Source organism: Prionailurus viverrinus, chromosome C2, assembly GCF_022837055.1.
Source record: "Prionailurus viverrinus isolate Anna chromosome C2, UM_Priviv_1.0, whole genome shotgun sequence".
Lineage (NCBI taxonomy): Eukaryota > Metazoa > Chordata > Mammalia > Carnivora > Felidae > Prionailurus > Prionailurus viverrinus.
The window spans coordinates 75,965,945-75,986,711 of record NC_062569.1 but is presented as its reverse complement, the minus strand read 5'-3'; the positions used below and the strand labels follow the sequence as shown (position 1 = coordinate 75,986,711).

Genomic DNA, 20,767 nt, shown 5'->3' with positions numbered 1-20,767 from the left:
TGCAGGTGGTGTTAGACATATACTACCTGAGGTAACATGTTTTTGTTTTTGGGAGGGAGTGGGGAGTGGGGAGGGTCCGTGGGAGGGTTTCTGGATTTTGGATAGTCTGCTTTGTTTGCTGTCTTCTGTACTATTAAACTGCCGATGTTTATTTTCAGGAATGTTTTGCAAATGCACTTCTCACTCTTCCCCAGTCCAACTGTAGGTACACTGTTCCTTTTTATCAAATAAGCACGTTTGAAACGATCCAAAAAAAAAAAAAAAAAAAGGTCTTAATTTCATTTAAAGAAATGTATCAGTGTGTGGAGATACTGGAGTAAGGTCAAATAGATACTTTTTAATGACCGTGTGTTTAGAATTAATTTCAGCTCATGGACAGGTTTATGTTACATTAGAAAGAGTAACGGTTTTGGTGGTGTCCTGAAGGAAGAAAATTTCAGATTAGACATACCTCCTGCGAAATGCCCTGAGTTAATACCCGCAGGCCACGTAGTCCGTAAGATTTGGTCCTTCAAGGTCTTTCTCTGCTTATGTACGTATGTACCACTGCACAGTGGAGCTGCTTCCTCTTTCTAACTTAACATAAAACTGTGGCGTGATGTGTGGGTGCTGTGGAGATGTTGACAGTGGGGTGTGTTTCTCCCTGTAGGCCTTCGTGGTGAAACACCTCTTGGAATACACCCAGGTCACAGACTCTAACCTCCGGTACAGCTTGCTCTTAGTCCTGGGCCTCCTCCTGACGGAAGTCGTGCGCTCCTGGTCACTTGCACTGACTTGGGCATTGAATTACCGAACGGGCGTCCGCTTGCGAGGGGCCATCCTAACCATGGCATTTAAGAAGATCCTTAAATTAAAGAACATTAAAGAGAAGTCCGTGGGGGAGGTGAGTACAGGGTGTTTGCTTCAGGGCAGAGGGAAAGCTCCCAGCTTGAGCTCTTTCTTTCCATTGGATCTCTGCTTTGTCCTGCCTCTTCCTCCTGAGACGAGTGGCTGAGTGGCCAGCATCCTCGCGGGGTCCTCTCACTGCTCTCTATGTCTCGTAGCTCATCAACATGTGCTCCAATGACGGGCAGAGGATGTTTGAGGCAGCCGCCGTTGGCAGCTTGTTGGCTGGAGGACCCATTGTTGCCATCTTAGGCATGATTTATAATGTAATTATTCTAGGACCAACAGGCTTCCTAGGATCAGCTGTTTTTATCCTCTTTTACCCAGCAATGGTGAGTAAGACTCCTTCCCGTATTTTAGCAGCTTTTCCTTAAAATGAGTTATTTCCATTAGGTTTTATGTAGTAGGCACCACTGAGGCATCACATCTCTGACCGGAAATTTCCTCAAAGCAGGTACCTGGTTTGGAAAACTCTAAGGTGTCACTTGAATAAAGACCATGGCTCTTAATGAGATTTAAGAAAGATAATCTGGGTGCCTGGGTGGCTCAGTCATTTACACGTCTGACTCTTGGTTTCGGCTCAGGTCATGATCTCACGGTTCTTGAGTTTGAGCCCCCACATCAGGCTTTGTGCTGGCAGTGAGGAGCCTGCTTGGGATTCTCTCTCTCCTTCTCTCTCTGCCCCTCCTCTGCTCCTGCTCTCTCTGTCTTTCTCCTCAAAATAAATAAGTAAACTTAAAAAACATTACAAAATAAAATAAAAAAGAGAATCTGAGTGAAGGAGGAGGCCTCCAGCTAACACAGGAGTGTTGAGTCTCTTCATCTCGAGTTGATACTAACTGATATGGCTCTTCTGCTTCCCTTTGGTAGCATTCAATATCTGTAATTACCATGAAAACAAATACTTGTCTTAACTTCCTTCCAAAGATGTAAGAATTAAATAATATTTTATTCTAATTTAATAGACCACTTTTATTAAAAAGCAGTACACCTACCTGATGCTCATTTTATTTATAATAATCTTGAGCAGATTTATTTCCCAGAAAGGCTGGACGGTTCTTAAGTTTGAATAGGCCCTGACTTGGCACAACATTGCTTTTCCTTTCAGATGTTTGTATCCCGGATCACTGCATATTTCAGGAGAAAATGTGTGACCACCACTGATGAACGTGTCCAGAAGATGAATGAAGTCCTCACTTACATTAAATTTATTAAAATGTATGCCTGGGTGAAAGCATTTTCTCAAATTGTACAAAGTGAGTTTAAGATTTTATATGTGCGTTTGGCAGAAGGGCTTTAGTGTCTTAGCTTCCTGAGCACATTAGCTGCTAGGAATCCTAATGTCATAGGATCATAATATCTTATATTCTTATAATAGCTTATGATCTTATATTGAAAGGGATCTTAGAGACTCGAACCCATAATCTCTTCTTACACAGGAGGAAATTAAGACCAGAAAATTGTGATTTTTCCCAAGATAACTAAGCCAGTTATGAGTAATTCATTCAGTTTCAAAGCCGCCTATCTATACTGTCATCCTGCCCATTATTTTGTGGCCTAGCCATGAAGACATTACAGAAAACAGTATCAAGTGGCTATTGAGGGCTTCGCCCTCCCCTCCCCACCACAGGTGCACATACACCACAGGTAATGAGTGAAGTGTAAGATCCTGGGGGAGCAGAAGTGCCGGGCAGGGGGTCAGGACAGCGGGGCTCTGGGTCTAGCTCAGCTCCTCACTCATCGTGGTTTTTGGTTTGTTGTTTTATTTTTATCTTTTCAAACAATTGACTTATGTTGAGTCACAAGGCCTGTCCTGGCCCTATCCTGGTTATCATGATCAGTAAATTCAATGCAGAGACTTGTCTAATATTTAAATGCCAAATGATGGACCTTAAAAAAGATGATCTTTAGGGGCGCCTGGGTGGCTTAGTCGGTTAAGCGTCTAACTTCTGCTCAGGTCATGATCTCACGATTCATGAGTTCGAGCCCCACTTCGGGCCATGTGCTGACAGTGCAGAGCCTGCTTGGGATTCTCTCTCTCCCTCTCTCTCTGCCCTTCTCCTACTTGTGAGTGCTCTCTCTCTCTCTCAAAATAATAAACTTTTTTAAAAAGGTGACATTTAAGAAGGATATATTTAAAGGCACTTTGGAGTTGAAAAAAGAAGATGTATTTACATTTAAACTTAATTTAAGTATAAAAAATGTGGGCTGTTAATTGACCATCACCTCATAGTGAGCTAACCTGAATACATTACAGTGACAAAAGTTAATGCAATTTTAGGTTGAATAGAAATACAGTGTTCAGAGCAAGGAAGCTATTTTAGTTTTACTGCTTGGTTTCTCGATTAAATCTTTAGGAACATTGTGTCCAGTTCACACGCTTATTTATCAGTGGTCATCAGGCGGAGGTGGCCACTCAGAGGTGTCCAGCAGTGGGTTAGGCAGCTTTGTTAAGTAGTGAATTCATTGCCAATAGAATGGAATAAATGGATGCTAACTGGATATCTGCCAAGCATGTTTTAGGCAAGGTGACTGCCCACGGTCCTTTCTGGCTCTCTCACTCTGTGGTTTCATAATTTTATTTCTGAGAGTCCACTCTTTCTTCAGCCCCTGACTCTGGTGTCTTTACCTGTGTGTGTTAGTTTGAAAAGAGCATTCTTGCTCATTATGGACTTAGGCAAGTTATACAGTAAATGTGAACGCAATGAGTTAGATTTGTAAAAATATGACTTAGGAGCTAGCTCTGAGGATAGTTCGCAATGTCTTGGGCAGTGGTAATACCTTTAAGGTCAGTGCAAAGCTTCTCAGAATTGCTTATATGTTTAAAAAAAATAGGGGTGCCTGGGTGGCTAAGTTGGTTAAGCATCCTACTCTTGATTTCGGCTCAGGTCTTGATCTCACATCTCACGGGATTGAGTCCTGAGTCGAGCGCCATGCTGACAGCATGGAGCCTACTTGGGATTCTTTCTTTCTCCGTGTCACTCTACCCCTCCCCTGCTCGCATGCATGCACACTTTCTCCCTCTCTCTCTCTGTCTCAAAAATAAACATTAAAAAACCCTGCATACACAAAACGCACCACTTTGTTGTCATACTTCCTATTCCGTGGTCTTCAGCACTCTAGGGTTGCTCTGTTAATAAAGGTGGCAGTTTTGCAAATATTTAAGAAAAATCATTCTGCCTACCAAAGTTGTATTTCACTCACTTTCTCTCAATCATCCTCACTGCTTTTTGTGTGAAAGCCTTTACCCAGCACTGACATACAGTAGGCACTGTGGTAAACCTGAGTTCTTTTTTAATTCTCCATTACTGTGCTGGTCTTTTCTGTAATTACCTGGGCAGGAAATAAACAACACGCAGGTAAGCAAACAAAACTGCTGATTGCAGATGCAGTTACTCTGCTCATTCCTTTTAGATGTAAGATGTTTGCAAGAAAAATCAGACTAAGGCACAAGATGATCACTGCACTGATATGTAGGGACTGCTTTCTGTTAGATTTGTTCCTATGACTTGATCCCATTTCAGGCTTGTATACCAGCATTAATGGTAATAATTGATAGTCACGTTGACCTAGGTTTTTATATTATAGGTGTTAAAGAGTTGGGTTTGTTTTTTTTTTTAATGCTTATTTATTTATTTATTTATTTATTTATTTATTTATTTATTTTTAAATGTTTATTTGTTTGTGAAAGAGAGAGACAGAGCACAGAGCACAAGTAGGGGAGGGGCAGAGAGAGAGGGAGGAAGACACAGAATCCAAAGCAGGTTCCAGCCTCTGAGCTGTCAGCCCAGAGCCCAACATGGGGCTCAAACCCACAGACTGTGAGATCATGATCTGAGCCAAAGTCAGATGCTCAACTGACTGAGCCAGTCAGACACTCCTTAATGCTTGTTTATTTTTGAGAGAGAGGGAGAGAGAGAGCGCGCTCATGTGCATGCTAGTGGGGGAGGGGCAAGGAGAGAGGTGGGCAGAGGATCCAAAGCAGGCTCTGCCCAGACAGTAGACAACCCGATGCAGGTCTGGAGCTCATGAACGAACCATGAGACCGTGACCTCAGCGAAAGTTAGACACTTAACCAACTGAGCCACCCAGGCACCCCAAAGAGTTGTTTTAAAACCTGTGTGGCTGAAGACCTACCAAGTCTTTGGTGACAGAGGAGCAAATTGGCTTGCTTTTCAGCATTTGGCTTGCTTTTTATTCTTAGAAATCCGAGAGGAGGAACGTCGGATATTGGAAAAAGCTGGATACTTTCAGAGCATCACTGTTGGTGTAGCTCCCATTGTGATGGTGATTGCCAGCGTGGTGACATTCTCTGTTCACATGACCCTTGGCTTTGACCTGACGGCAGCACAGGTCGGTGAGCCCTCAGGGCTTGGGAAAATATTAGAAATACCACATATAGAGATACTCTGGTCCTCTTGTTTCTGGATTTCGAGGTGCCCCCAATAATCAGAAGGTATTTTTTCTTTTATGTGATTAAACTGAGAAGTAAGAAGAGTAAAGACTCAGGTCTAAGCACAAATAAAGTTATGGGTTTTTTTAAGTCAACCCAACTTCAGATTTAATTGTGAAAATACAGATCATCCTTTGGTTCAGATTTACTGAGAATTTTAATTGAAGGTCTCATAAAAGCTCTACCTTTAAAAAAAGCATATGTGACTCATACCAACTTGACAATCAAGTTTCAGCCTCCTTTAAACCTGAAAGGAAAGTGATGATGTCTTGTTATTTTTTCCTATTTTCAGGCTTTCACAGTGGTGACCGTCTTCAATTCCATGACTTTTGCTTTGAAAGTAACACCATTCTCTGTAAAATCCCTCTCGGAAGCATCGGTTGCTGTTGACAGATTTAAGGTGAGTGGCTCCCTTCCCCTCCTCCATGTCAGGAGCCATCCCTGGCAAAGCTCACCGCTGCCTTTATTCCAATGGGCCACACAAGGCTGGCTGCACTTGGTTTTTCACCTTTTGGCAAGTTGGTAAGAAAGAGGGTAGTGGAGGAGAGTGAATTAAGGGACGAGACTAGTTACCTTTTCACGTGAACGTGAAATTTACCTTTTATTGATGACCCACCTAGTTCTGGGCTCCCAGGATTTGTGTTCCCCTTCAGAGCTGAGCCTTTCTTCCTGGCCCTTATATGGGTATATGTCGTAACTTCCTAGGCCTTTCAGTGATTCATACCTGGAAGATCAGAAATGTTATGTGACTGTCAGCTTTTCTTCACCTCAGTCTAGCATCTACCTCTACTAAAATGCTGTTGTTATTTTGTTTGGTCAATATGCTAAGCCTTTTTTTGACTTTTTTCCCTGCCCTGTAGTTGCCACTCATGATGCAGGGAATGCAGTGATATGGGAATAGTCATAAAATGAGACCACATTGCAAAGTGCAACTAAGGAGATAGCAGGGTTTTTCTGGGGGTGGTTAGTTGATCATGCCTCAGTTGTGTTCTTTGTGCCTTCAGAATAATACAAAGAGATGAGATATGTTGAGGAGGGTAGAGGGATATTTGAAAATCATGGTTAATACTTTTTAAAAAAGGAACAGCACCTGTGTGGGCTGCAATTCCTTGACAATGCCCCTGCGTGGAGTAGCTTCTGGACTCCTGCTAAGCCTTCTTGGCTAGTGAGAACAATGCAAAAGCAATGTTTGTTGCTTGAAGGTTTGGGGCTCAGATGTTTGAGGCATTGATATCCTCACCTTAGATATTCAGGAGAAAACAAATTTGGCATGATGGAGAATATGAAGAATGCAATATACCTTTCTGTGATTTATTTATATCCTATTTGTTTACAGTTAACAAGGCGAATTTTGTTTGAGCAAGAAAGCCAGTCCTCAAGAATGCGTCCCCAGCTCTGTACCCTCCCTCATTCCAGCCTGGCTGCTAGAAGGCTAAGAGCCAGAGCTATATAAAAGAAATGGTCTAATTATAATCAGAGCTTTATTTTGCCCAATCTACAGTATCTAGTCTTGGAAGAAAGTAAATGTTTTGACCATAAGTTTGTCCCTCTGTCCTTGTTAGTGGATGGATTTGGTAGCATCTTGGATGAAAGAATAAGAGTTTATAGTATAGGTTTGTCCTCCCCATGTTTTTCAAGAGCTTTCTTGTCTTCATTTACTGGTGAGGACTTGGTATTAGCAGGTGGCTTTTCACATCATAGCTCCTTCCTCTATCCAGGGAACTTCAGAGTTAATAATAGAAGCAAAATCACTCACAGCTGTATTATATGCCCCATGAGACTTCAGTTCCATTCTGTCTTATTCTTCTTAGCAGTCTCCTCCAGCCCCTCCTCTCTCTCACCTTCCCCTTACCCCTCCTTCTCCTCCTTCCAGGAGGATGATAACATGTAAAAAGGCAGTAAGAAGCCACCCTGTGACTTTTCTGATAAGATAGTCATCAGTATAGGGTTGCCAGTTTTAGCAAATGAAAAGACAAGACACCCAGTTAGTTAATAACTGCATGGGACATGCTTATACTATAAAATTACTCAATGGTTGTATAGAGTCAAAATTTAACTAGGTGTCCTATATTTTATCTGGCGACCCTCTGTCCCCTCTTCTGCTCAATAGATACATTCCAAGTGAATGAGGGTTGTGTTTTGATACTGTCCTATGGTAAAGTTGAGGTTTATGGGTTTGGTGTTTTGTTTTGTTTTTTTAATGTTTATTTATTTATTTTGAGAGAGAGCACATGTGCAAGGGAGGGGCAGAGGGAGAAGGAGAGAATCCCAAGCAGGCTCCGCACCTGCAGCACAGACCCCAACACCAGGTTTGATCTCATGATCTGTGAGATCATGACCTGAGCTGAAATCAAGAGTCAGACGTTCAACTGACTGAGCCACCCAGGCACCCGAGGTCTATGGTTTATGTACCTCTAAGAGTCTGTTGTCCTGGTAGGTGCCAGTTCAGATAGATATAAATTCAAGTGTTATGAGGCCCTTGTGTGCCTCAGCATGTCTCAGGAGGAGGCAGGCTGCAGGGAGCCCATGGGAAGGAGATGTGGGGAAGGAGCTGTGCAAACTAGAGGCAAAGGCTTATTTTTTTAATCGTCCTTTGAGGCCTGAAAGAGCCTTTTAATATTTCCTTAGGGGAGAACAATGGTGGGAGATCTGTCAGCATATGGGTGTACTCTGTGAAGGTGGTCAAGATATTTGGCATGTTGTTCTTAGTTCGGTCTTTCTAGAAGGCTCTGAACAAATGAAACCAACAGCTGTTTTTGGAAATTAAACCTAAGGTTGATCAAGAGTGAAGACTATCAAGGATATTTAGAACCATGACACTTCTGGGAAGATTGGAGATTAGGAATGGATAGGAGGTGTTGTAATCAAAGGAAGGAAAAGAGGAAGCTACACGTTTAAGATCCAGGGGAAAGGGCTCGCTCTTAGGGAAGGGGATTATATGTTACATTTAATAACACTGGCAAAAGGGTGCCTGGGTAGCTCGGTCAATTAAGCATCTGACTCTTGATTTCAGCTCAGTTCATATGATCTCACAGCTTTGTGAGTTTGACCCTGCGTTGAGCTCTGTGCTGACAGTGTGGAGCCTGCTTGGGATTCTCCCTCTCTCTCTGCCCCTCCCCCCCACTCTTTCTCTGTCTCTTTCTTTTTTTAAAAAAAATTTTTTTTTCAACGTTTATTTATTTTTGGGACAGAGAGAGACAGAGCATGAACGGGGGAGGGGCAGAGAGAGAGGGAGACACAGAATTGGAAACAGGCTCCAGGCTCCGAGCCATTAGCCCAGAGCCCGACACGGGGCTCGAACTCACGGACCGCGAGATCGTGACCTGGCTGAAGTCGGACGCTTAACCGACTGCGCCACCCAGGCGCCCCTCTCTGTCTCTTTCAAAATAAATTAATTAATTAAAAAAAATACCCACAAACTTTAAAATAGTTGGGGGTTCTCAGTAAATAAGCAGAATCCTGACCCTGAAAGTCACCTTTTTCTCTAAAGGTGCTTTCTTTGTAATGTTTAACCTTTTTTTATTAAAAAAATTATTTTTATCATATTGGAAATCCAACTGGGATAGCATTCTGTGATCTCCAGTTTAAGAGAGCTGTCAGAAGTGGATTCAAAATCATGGGCACATATAAGGTTTTTTGCAGTTAGTATTTTGAATCTAATTTCAGAAACACTCAGCTTTTCAATCATTCTTCTTTTCTTCCCCTAGCATAACTCAGAGGGTCTCTGGGAATAAGTGGGAGGAAAATCTTGTTGTTTCCCAAGGATGTTTCTGAGGGAGGAGATAGCCTTCACTTCCTCCCAAGTCTGTTCCTTTGGTTGTTTGAATCCTCTCAAGTTTCTAGGCAGGATTTTGAAGACATGAGAACTTGTTGCCAAGAAGAGGCATTCTGCCTGTGATATAGGCTTAGGTACTCCCTTCCGACCCATCAAGCTAGGTGTGGTCGTGATCTCAGCTCCCTCTTCCTGCCAGACATGAGCCATGTTGTAGGTGAGGGAAGAACATAGGCTTTGAGGTTCCACAGGAGTGTTCTGGAAGGGAAACAGAGTGATGAGGGTCTGTCTGTTCAGGAGAGAAGCATGCCCTTTGGTTTTTCTGCTTGCATTTTACTACCTGCTGTTTGGCAAGTCATGGGTGAGAACGAGGGGCTGTAGACAGGTTAGTTAATTGTGCTTTGGCCACGATAGATTGGTAGAAAGGAAAAGGTAGGTTAGGATGTGATTGGCAGCGTGGAGCGCTGGGCCATTGAGACGGCTGCTGTCCCTTCTGAGGGTGTCCCCACACCCCTGTGACCTCTCGATGGGCCTGAGGCTGGGCTACACTAATGAGCTACCTTTTGCCCTTCAGCTTCCTTCCACTGTATAGCCTGATGTGTTTTGCTACGTGAGTGTGCGCCCTAGGCTTGTCCCCCTGGTCTTGATCCAGTGTCTCATCTTTGCACCTCTCTCACAACTCCTATCAGAGTTTGTTTCTGATGGAAGAGGTTCACATGATAAAGAAAAAACCAGCCAGCCCTCACATCAAGATAGAGGTGAGAAATGCCACCTTGGCATGGGACTCCTCCCACTGCAGTGTCCAGAACTCACCCAAGCTGACCCCCAAAACGAAAAAAGACAAGAGGGCTGCCAGGGGCAAGAAAGAGAAGGTGAGACAGCTGCAGCGCACTGAGCAGCAGGCGGTACTGGCAGAGCAGAAAGGCCACCTCCTCTTGGACAGCGATGAGAGGCCCAGTCCTGAGGAGGAGGAGGGCAAGCACATCCACCTGGGGATCCTCCGCTTGCAGAGGACCCTGTACAACATCGACCTGGAGATCGAAGAGGTAAGCCCTCCGCCTCCCCCGTTCCCCACCTGCGCTCCGTCCATCTGCAGGTGTCTACGGGTGTCTCTTCCGGCCGGAGTAGGCAGCTGCTTTCCTTATAGCAAAGTCCTCTGTGGCTGGGGACTCATTTTGAGCTAAAGAGCAAATCTGGCCAGCTCCAACTCTACAAAGGCATATTTAGGCATCTAACAATAGAAATTAATATCAACTGATCTCATGAGATGCTCATTTTGCAAGCAAGGAAATGAAGCATTCAAGTGGATTTTCCAAGATCTTGCTCTGAATAGATTCTAGTTGTTAGAGTTGTGTGTGAGCTGTAATAATTATTTCTGGTTATTATAACTCTGGGTGAGCTTCTCATTACCACCAAGCTGTGCATAGCACAGAACCTGGCCCATAGGAAGAACTCTCAGTGCTACTATTAGTGACAAATCTATTGTAATTTTTTATCTATTTGTATACCCTTACAGAAGTATAATTAACAGCCAATGTTAAATTAGTTTCAGGCATACAACGTATTGATTCTGTAATTGTTTATTTTTAATGTAAATGAAGGATCATTATGGTGTATGATGTCACAGCCCAGGTAGCACAGGACTAGAGTCTCTCAGAGCGGTTCCTGCACAGAGTGGCTGGAACAGACTCCACTTCAGGGCTCTGCAAATACAGTCTATGACTGGTTCCCACCAGCACCATATTGAAGGGTGCACCATTTAGAGGGTCTGAGATGTGTGTGTGTGTGTGTGTGTGTGTGTATGTACATACATATATTACATACATATATATACACATACATACATTCATCAGCCATTTTTTTGAGTGCCAGCCTTCTGCCAGACACTGTTGTGGGGCTGGGGCTATAGCAGTGGAAAACCAAACCAACAAAAGTCCCTGTGCTCTTGGAGCTTATGTTTTAGTGGGCAAAGACAGATAATAAACAAGTAAAATACATGGTATGTCAGGTGGTGATAAAGGCTGTGTGAGGAAGATTGTGAGTGCTGGGGCCTGGAGCAGGTGTGGTTACGATTTTAACAGCCTGCCTGAGGGAAGGCCTCATTTAAAAACTAATATATGAGCAAAAGGCAGGAGGGAGGTGGCGGACTGAGCCATATGGATATCTGGAGGAAGAAGAACATTCCAGGCAGAAGGAACAGAAGCACAAAGGCCCTGAGTCTGCAGTGTACTGAGTGGCACAGGAGAAAATAGTAGATGCTGAGGGCAGAGAGGCAGCTGGGGTGTCTGAGCCTCCTTACAGGACTTTGGCTTTACTCTGAGTGGGAGAGAATCCATTGGAGGCTTTGGAGAAGAATGATATGATCTGACTCATGTATGAAGAGAAATATTTTAGCCTCTGGAGTCAAAAGAGTGTGTAGGGAAACAAGAAAGGAGACCAGTTAACCCAGAAGTGTCTCTTGGACCAGGGGTGGTGGTGAGACTTTACCTACATAACTGGAGGTGGGGAGCAGTGGGTTTTAATGCAGTGTGTATCAAAGTCAGCCACCGACTAACGTATGCTACACAGACCCAGAGATAGACTCTGAGAACAAAAGGCTCCCAGCTCTTGAAAGATATAAACAAGAGCAGGAGATGGTCCTTAGTGAAAACACCTGAAACCACTAGTGTAGTTTATCACTGGAGGCCACTGACATCAGTTCTTTACTTCAGTTAACTCTTGACAACAGACTTCTCATTTAATAATGATTTTGATTAGTGCGGCAGCTCTGTTACATTTCCAAACAGCCCTATTAGAGGATTACTCCTTATATTCAGCTGAAATGTACTCTTCTACTTTCTTTCGATCTTCATTCTGCCCTTTTAGAGCCCACTTTCACATGACAGACCTTTAGCTATTTGGAGAGGGATACCTTAATTCTTCCGGCCCCCCTCTTCAGGGAGGGGAAGGGAAGTTAATATTTGTCTGCACCCCGGGCGTGCACTTCCTTGTTGATATCTCTGTTAGTCGCCATTTAGTCTTGGGAACAGGGTTTTGTTTGTGTAAACCTAATTGACTTGAGCAGAGATTGATTGAACCCGTGACTTGGTCTCCTCATGACCACTAGGCTGTAATCTTTCAAACTCCAGGACAGCGTCAAAAACTTTGTCCAACATACTTTGTCTGAGACAAAGATACTTTGGTTGTACAAAGTACTTGGTTCTACAAAGTTAACGCCTTTCCTCCAGTTGCTCAAAGCCTAGTGAGAGACAGACGGTGTTAGTGTAAGTAACCAGACGTCGATCACACACTTGGCAGGTTCTAATGGAGCTGGGGTTCACAGCGAGACCTGTCTGCCTCCAGAATCCCTGTTCTTCTACATACCACTCTTCTTTCCTTTGCTGCGAGGCTTGAGCTGATGCAGGTTTGCTAAATAAGTGACCTTTTCAAAATCACCAGTCTGCCCTTGAAAACTTTTAGCACCACCTGTCAAGAGAATTCATTATTTTGCCTTAGGATATTCAGTTCATCACAGGCTTTTTTCCCCCCATTTTTAAGTGGGATTGATGGTATCAATATTCAGATTCTTGGAAATGTTTTGTAGAAAAATGGAAACAACAGTGCACATAGTTTTTATTGAAAATAATTTATAGACCCTAGAGGAAAAAAATCGTATAAAATGAAAATCAACAAAATAATTTTTTAAGAGTCCTGCCCTTATTTCCAAAACAACAGCAAAAATAATCAAAAAACATGGGTTGCCAAAAAAAGTAGGAAAGAGGCTGAGCCTTTCTAAAAGTGATGTGGGAGACCTTCATGTGTGCGGCATATTTAATTTTTCTAAAAGGCTTACACATCTGTTACCTCCGTGTATCCCCACAGAAACCCTAGGAAGTAGGTGGCTGACAGGGAGGAAACAGAGGTAAGTGACATGCAGAGTCATCAGGATGATAGTTCCCATATTGTTGGCCTGTCGTTAATGTCTTTTTCCTTGAAGAAATCAGCAGTCCCTAGAGATAAGTGGTCAGTGGTCCTGTAATGACCCTCCTTTCTCTGTGTGCTTTGTGCAGGGTAAACTGGTTGGAATCTGTGGCAGTGTGGGAAGTGGAAAAACCTCTCTCATTTCAGCCATTTTAGGCCAGGTAATATTTTGTTATTGTCCTTGGCATTTTCTGCTTCTTTCTCTGGAATTGGCTTAACAAGAGTCTTGGGGAAAATGAACTACTTTTCTCGAAGAGAGGAAAGGCAGAAACAAAATGAACCCTTGGTCTGCGTTATGCCCTCTGCCCCCACCCCCACATTTCCACCCCTTAATGGTGTTGCATCTGGAAGCGGGCTCAGTGCACGCCTGACGAATGACTGGTTGATGTCTAGCTGGAGTCCTCTATTTCTCCTGCCTTCTTTTACTCGGCATGTATTTATTAAGTGGCATATGATGCCAGATGGTGTGTTGGGAGATGTCAGATATAAGAGGTGAACAAACCGAATACTGCCCACAAGCTGAAGAAACTGGGCAGACCAGCCTTACCGGACTCCCTGTCAGAGAGATTGATATCAGGATTTGATCTAGAAGCAAAGCCGCACTCCTTTTTCAACCTAACTGTGGAAAGAATTATGCCCTCAAGGAGCTGGTGGTCTAGTTGAGGAGCTATGCCTTCCAGACCCACAAGCATAGCCCAGGGCAGAGAGTGAATGGTATACCGAGAGGCCAGCCCAGGGCTGTCAGGGGAAAAGGTCATCCAGCTAAGGCAAATTATCTTTTACCGTGTTTTAAAACCAAATAATAGGGAAAAAACACAAGGTGCTTCCACCTGCTTTTAATCTTGAATTGAACCAGCTTGACTTACAAGGTTGAGATAAGGATAAACTTGAGCTTATTCTGACCCGCAGGTGAATGAGGTCCAATGAGTTATTTATCCATATTGAGGAGATTAAACTCATGTGAGATGGAGTTGGGGAAGAGTGTTTTGTAGCGTCCAATTATGGAATATTTTGTCTTGTTGAGTGTCACTGTCACAGTTGGTAGAGCGTGGCTCTCCTCGAGAGCCGTGGTACCTAGTGTGGTCTGAGGAAGGCTGCGTTCACATCATCTGGAATGACAACCCTCTCACCCCTCTGCTGTATGAGACTCTACTGATTAGGCTCAGCCCTTGGTCTTTGTAAAAAGCCAAAACCTCTCCTAGATGTTCTGATAACTTAGGGGTCAGATTTAAGGGTCAATGATGAGAGACACAGAGGAAATGAAGGGGGCAGGAGGCAGTGGTGTTGAGTGGGTGGTGGTTAGGTTGAAAGCAGAGTGGGGCTTTGCTTTTAGAACAAATCTCTGACAGCGATCTCTTTGACAGGGAGGCTGGTAAAGCTGGTGGCCCTGGATTCTTTGGAGTTGAACTCTGTGTTGGCAGTCCGCAGTGTGGGTGTGGAGTTTCTGCGGTAGACCCTCCGTGGGTTTCGGAACACTTTGGGTGCATAGCGGCATGCTTACCAGTTTCTGGGCAGTTAATACCACTGTTATGGTCTGTGGTGGGTGCACCTCTCTCCATACACTGTCTGCTAACAGTGTCTGAGAGGACAAGCTTCGATGTGCAGGCTGGCTAATGAACCTTTGTTTCAAGCTATAACATCCCTAACTCAAGACAGATGTCTACTGCCAGTCCCAAAAGGAACCCCGAAAGAGGATAAAATGGATAAATCATATCAATCACTGTGAGTGAAAACACAACTCGAAACACATGGCTCATCATGCAGTGCCTTCGTGTTGAACGAGAGGGTCCATCCTCATCGTATGGATACTCTGCAATACTAGTTCATGTCTAACAAATTTTTTTCCTTTTGGTCCTCATTTTACAGAAGCAGCTGGTTTAGCCAACAGCCTGGAGTAATTAATTTTATAGATGAATTGGCCTGCCCCGGTCTTGAGGCAGGGACTAGCTCTAAATCCTTACAGCATCCTCCCCAGGGGAATTCTGAAAGGACCTTCCACTCTAGTGCTTCCCTTAGTTAAAACAGTTTTCAGTTAGGGAGACAGGATATCGAGTAGCTTACGGGTTGCTGAATGAAGTGTTTGTTCATTCAGGTCATGGGTTATGCTGGGTTCCCATCACACATAAGCAAGGAGAACTTTGATTTTCTTTGCTGCTGTAGCTCTCTCTGTGGAACAAAGGTGAGGTCTGGATTTGGGTCCAAAAGCATCCAAGAAGATTGCCAAAACTTTGAACTCCATTGTGCAATGTGGGGGGTTCTGTTGGCTTAGGGTGGTGTTTTTGCATCATGATGCCATTGGATGGTGTCTGTCTCCCTAGATGACACTTCTAGAGGGCAGCATTGCAGTCAGTGGAACCTTCGCTTATGTGGCCCAGCAGGCCTGGATCCTCAATGCCACTCTGAGAGACAACATCCTCTTTGGGAAGGAATTTGATGAAGAAAGGCAAGGAATGTTTGGTTTCTCTCATGCTTTCCCATCTTGGCCGTGTGAGACTCAAGGCAGCCCAAGGCAGCAGGCTCTACTCCAAACATGTCCCTGATGCTTAGTCTCTTTATGTCCTTCAGATACAACTCTGTGCTCAACAGCTGCTGCCTGAGGCCTGACCTGGCCATTCTTCCCAACAGTGACCTGACTGAGGTACAGGCCTTCTGCCCCTGTTGGGGCAATGTGTTTAACAGAGAGGATTCTGGAAGATGGGTTGCGGGGCTGTGCCAGAACCATCTACTAGTAATGCATCTTAAATGCAGGAGTACCCACACAGGGAGTTTTGCTTTCATTGAAACTTTATGTTAGGAAAGCATGTGTTCCTTAGGGAGGGGTTATCAACACTACTTGTTTTAAACGTATAAATATTTTATATGTCATTTGAATTTTTTCCCTATCTGCATATCATTTTATTTATTTATTTTTTATTTAAATCCAAGTTAGTTAACATGTAGTGTAATAATGGTTTCAGGAGTAGAATTTAGTGATTCATCACTTCCATATAACACCCAGTGCTCATCCCCACAAGTGCCCTCCTTAATGCCCATCGCCCATTTAGCCCATCCCCCCACCTAATACCCCGCCAGCAACCCTCAGTTCTCTGTATTTAAGAGTCTGTATGGTTTGTCTCCCTCTCTGTTTTTATCTTAGTTTTGCTTCCCTTCTCCTATATTCATATGTTGCATTTCTCAAATTCCACTTATGAGTGAAATCATATGATATCTTTCTCTGACTTATTTCGCTCAGCATAATACCCTCTAGTTCCATCCACATTGTTGCAGATGGCAAGATTTCATTCTTTTTGATCACCGAGTAGTATTCCATTGTATATGTATATTATATATACATCTTCTTTACCTGTTCATCAGTCAATGGACATTTGGGCTCTTTTCATATTCTGGGTAGTGCTGCTATAAACATTGGGGTGCATGTGCCCTTTCAAATCAGCATTTTTGTATCTTTTGGATAAATACCTAGTAGTGCAATTGCTGGATTGTGCAATTTTTTGAGGAACCTCCATCCTGTTTTCCAGAGTGGCTGCACCAGTTTCCGTTCTCACCAGCAGTGCCAAAATGGTTCCCCTTTCTCTGCTTCCTCGCTAACATCTGTCATTGCCTGGGTTGTTAATTTTAGCCATTCTGTATGTCATACAAATTTTAAACAAAATCCCATTGTTGGTTCAGAGTTCATGTTTTCCACACTATTCATTTAAAAAACCCTAAGTCAAGCATGTGCTTGTCGAGCTTCTCTGAACTTCATTCTGTCGACCAGAGTCCTGTATATCCTTACTGATATACAGTCTGCAGAGAGCCCTTTTCAATTAGAAAGAAAGAGGCCTTAGCACAAAGGCCTCTTTCTTTGGCTCTCTGCCCTGGAGCAGTTTGCAGAGGTGAGTCTTTGGAACTGGCTTGTGTCCTTCCCTGTTGATATTTGTCTCCCATGACCTACCCTGGAGGTCTTTGGGGCCTGCACTTTTTTTCATCTGACTTAAGTTAAATCCTTCAAACCAGAATGGTTTCTTTAGTTCACTGGTACTCAAATCTTAGTTCCCAGATTCATAGTGGATCAGCAGCAGCAGTGTTACTGGGAACTTGTTAGCAATGCAGATTCTTACACCTCACCCCACGCCTACTGAATCATAGGCGCAGGGTCCAACCATCTGTTTTAACAAGCCCTGCAGGTGATCTGATACATGCTCAAATTTGAAACCTCTGAATTCAATGAATGGTTTTTTAAGTACAGAGCCAGTTACCATTTGACAATTGATTTATTCACGTGTTCATGTGCCAGCTACATAGACAGAAACAGCTGGGCACTGGGGAATTAAAGCAATAAGAGAATGATCTATACCCTCAAAAAGCTTATAGCTGGGAGGATGAGATACTTGAATAGGCACAAAATAAGCTGATGAAAGAGTCCCCTTTCAAAACTTAAAACAATTTTTTTTAATTAAAAAAAGAAAAAAGTCACCCCCTTTTTGGGTAGTAGTAGAGAAGAGGGTGGGAGATGTTTCACAGAGGAGAGGATGTCAGAACTGAGCAGATATGGTAACAGAAAAGGCATGACAGTAGTCGTGAGGGTTCAGATACACACGCAATTTAAAATGGCTTAGATCCCAGAGAGTAGAAGAGAGGGTTGGCGGTGGAGCCAGGTGGCAAAGGGCCTGCCTTCTGTGACATGTTTGTTTAGATTTTATTTCTTAGGGCTCTTGAAAAAGAGGTTTTTCTTTTCTTTTAATGTTTATTTATTTATTTATTTTTTCAACGTTTACTTATTTTTGGGACAGAGAGAGACAGAGCATGAACGGGGGAGGGGCAGAGAAAGAGGGAGACACAGAATCAGAAACAGGCTCCAGGCTCTGAGCCATCAGCCCAGAGCCTGACGCGGGGCTCGAACTCACCGACTGCGAGATCGTGACCTGGCTGAAGTTGGATGCTTAACCGACTGCGCCACCCAGGCGCCCCCCTTAATGTTTATTTATTTTAGTGAGAGAGAGACAGAGACAGAGAGTGAGCAGGGGAGGAGTAGAGAGAGAGGGAGACACAGAATTTGAGGTAGTCTCCAGGCTCTGAGCTGTCAGCACAGAGCCCAACACGGGGCCTGAACCCACAGACTGTGAGATCATGGCCTGAGCTGAAGTCTGACACTTAACTGACTGAGTCACCCAGGCGCCCCTTGAAAGGGAGTTTTAAGCGAGAGTGGGGCATGGTCAGCTTTGTGTTTTGGAAAGATCTTTCTGCCCATAGATAATGGATTGGGATGGTATGTCAAGGGGGAGTGTAAAGCCAGAGGTAGTAAGGTTGAGTAGTAACCAGTTGGTTATGGGAGAGGAAGAGTTGTCTTCCTCTGGGCTGGCTTCCCCGGTTCTGGTGTGGGGCCTGGAGGATCAAGAGTTGCAGTTCATCCAGGTGGGGAATTCAGTAGAAGCAGCTGGTATGGATGGAACAGAGGAGCAGTGACTGGGGTGATCACTAAGTAAGGTACTGGACTTGAACTGGACGTTTCACTATGCTTTCTGGACTCCTGTAGATTGGCGAGCGAGGAGCGAACCTGAGTGGAGGACAGCGCCAAAGGATCAGCCTTGCCCGGGCCTTGTATAGTGACCGGGACATCTACATCCTGGATGATCCCCTCAGTGCCTTAGATGCCCATGTGGGCAACCACATCTTCAACAGTGCTATCCAGAAGCACTTAAAGTCTAAGACAGTTCTGTTTGTTACCCACCAGTTACAGGTATGGAGCATTCTTCCTCAGGCTGCCCACCTTGGCTTGGAAAATTAGAAACAGGGAGGTGGGCCTGGTCCAGGTACCTTCACGGGACTCCTTAGAGGTTCCTGGAGTCATCAGTGTTTATTTCCTCAGCAAATAGCTCCTGGCCCAATGTACCAATAAAACTCATTGTACTGGTGTACCAGATGGCCATCTGAATTAGAGATCCTTGGAGCATGTTAGCTTTTGCATGTAAATCAGTAAGTAAAAGGGCTAAGAGGAGTAGGCTAAACCTGGAGTTTGGGTATGAGATAGTTTGGAAAGCTTGTGTTAATATCTGTATGCAAGTGGGAACTGTTTAAGGAAAACAAGCTCTTCTCCCTCTGTCATTCCAAGACAAGCAGCCACTTTGGAGAGCAGCTCCAGGATGTTGCCATCTGCTTTGCATATGTCGTCAAGTTTAGGGGGCTAATCCCCCATTCTGCAACAGAAAGTCTGTAATTGTATGCACTTCTGAGTGCAACAAAAGGGTGTGAAGTTTAATGCAAGGCTTATGTGGCTCCATCAGCAGATTTATGCCAAAAATGGGAGATGTTTTTTGAACTACGTCACAAGCCACAATAAACTAAAGCAAGGGTTCTCTCGCTCTTGGTACTATTGACATTTGGGCCCAGAGAGCTCCTGGCCTCTATCCACTAGATAACAGCAGTACCCTGCCCCCAGTTGTGGCAACCAGAAAGGTTTCCAGATATTGCCAGATGTCCCCCGAGAGGCTCCATTGCCTCCAGCTAAGAACCTCTGAACTAAGGTATAGGTATTGAATGTATTTGCACAAATCTCAGCAACACTGTGTTGTCCCTGCCTTTGTCCCCAGTACCTGGCTGATTGTGATGAAGTGATCTTCATGAAAGAGGGCTGTATTACAGAAAGAGGCACCCATGAGGAGCTGATGAATTTAAATGGTGATTATGCTACCATTTTTAATAACCTGTTGCTGGGAGAGACACCCCCAGTTGAGGTAAGATTCTCATGGTGTTTGTGTGTGCCCCCTCTTTTCTAGCAAGGGAGACACGACCATAGTGATTGATGGAGAGATCTCAGCTGAACTCAGTGTCTGTCTTATTGGAAGGGGCCCTATTTTCTGGTGACCAGACTGCTGTGCTGGTTCACATACTGTTTCTACTCTAGAAGAGCAGGATTATGTGGCTGGTGAGCCAGTGTCTTCTGCCACTGAGAACTTATTAATAAGGCAATGACAGGGAGATGGATATATGGGCTCAGTGTTGTTCAGTCATAACTTAGCTTCATAAACGCGACCAATCCTGATTGAAGCATTATGGAGCTCCTTTTTAAATAAACAAGAGAGAATAAGGAGTGAGGGAAGAGAAATTAAATATTGCATACATTTGAAAATGATCCGTGGTGCTTTGACTGCTGACTTGGCACTCACTAACTCACACCTACTGTGTCCCAATTACTGGATTAGACACATTATAGATGTCATCCCATTTAGTCATTTTAATAGAACTCTGTGGCAAAAGGGGATTATCCCCCACTTTTACAGCTGAGGGAATGGAAGATCTGAAAAGTTAAGCAGCTCACTAACAAGGGGGTGATTTGACTCCACGGTGCTGTTTCTGCCTTGCTACCCTGCCTCCTGTGGCAGCACAGAAAGATGGCGGCTTTCCATGGCTTTACTCCGGGCTCCAAGTTAGGCAAACACCAAAGACGTTGTTTGTCCTTCTTACCAACCTGCTTTCATATTGAACTCCTTATTCTGTGGTCACTTTGGGTCCTGGGGGTGCACTCAGGCTAGCCTAAAAGCAACTTCTTAGCTACCATTTTGATGTCTATGCATGATAAAAGCAGAGTTATTAGGGCCTTTTCTGGGAGTCCTATTTCAGTCTTTGGGTGTCATCCTCTTTGATTTCAGATACAGAACAACTAATTGTTCGTGACCAATGTATTTTAGGCCTCTGGGGATAACTCAAGCATTTCAGAG

General features: G+C 44.0%; 1 protein-coding gene across 5 annotated transcripts in view; it reads left to right on the top strand.

Annotated features, from left to right (window-relative positions):
- Positions 1–20,767, top strand: part of ABCC5 (ATP binding cassette subfamily C member 5) — an 81,143-nt gene that overhangs the window by 30,051 nt on the left and 30,325 nt on the right. For 2 of the 5 annotated variants that reach the window (XM_047873946.1, XM_047873948.1), the window contains exons 6-16: positions 650–883; positions 1,044–1,217; positions 1,994–2,141; positions 5,090–5,238; positions 5,631–5,738; positions 9,800–10,156; positions 13,160–13,231; positions 15,389–15,513; positions 15,636–15,708; positions 18,586–18,789; positions 19,640–19,783. In XM_047873946.1, coding sequence (XP_047729902.1) covers positions 650–883; positions 1,044–1,217; positions 1,994–2,141; positions 5,090–5,238; positions 5,631–5,738; positions 9,800–10,156; positions 13,160–13,231; positions 15,389–15,513; positions 15,636–15,708; positions 18,586–18,789; positions 19,640–19,783 — 1,788 coding nt within the window. Of the gene's footprint in view, positions 1–98; positions 202–649; positions 884–1,043; positions 1,218–1,993; positions 2,146–5,089; positions 5,239–5,630; positions 5,739–9,799; positions 10,157–13,159; positions 13,232–15,388; positions 15,514–15,635; positions 15,709–18,585; positions 18,790–19,639; positions 19,784–20,767 lie in introns of those variants that run through there. The other 3 variants (XM_047873949.1, XM_047873951.1, XM_047873950.1) reach the window with 3 other exon arrangements.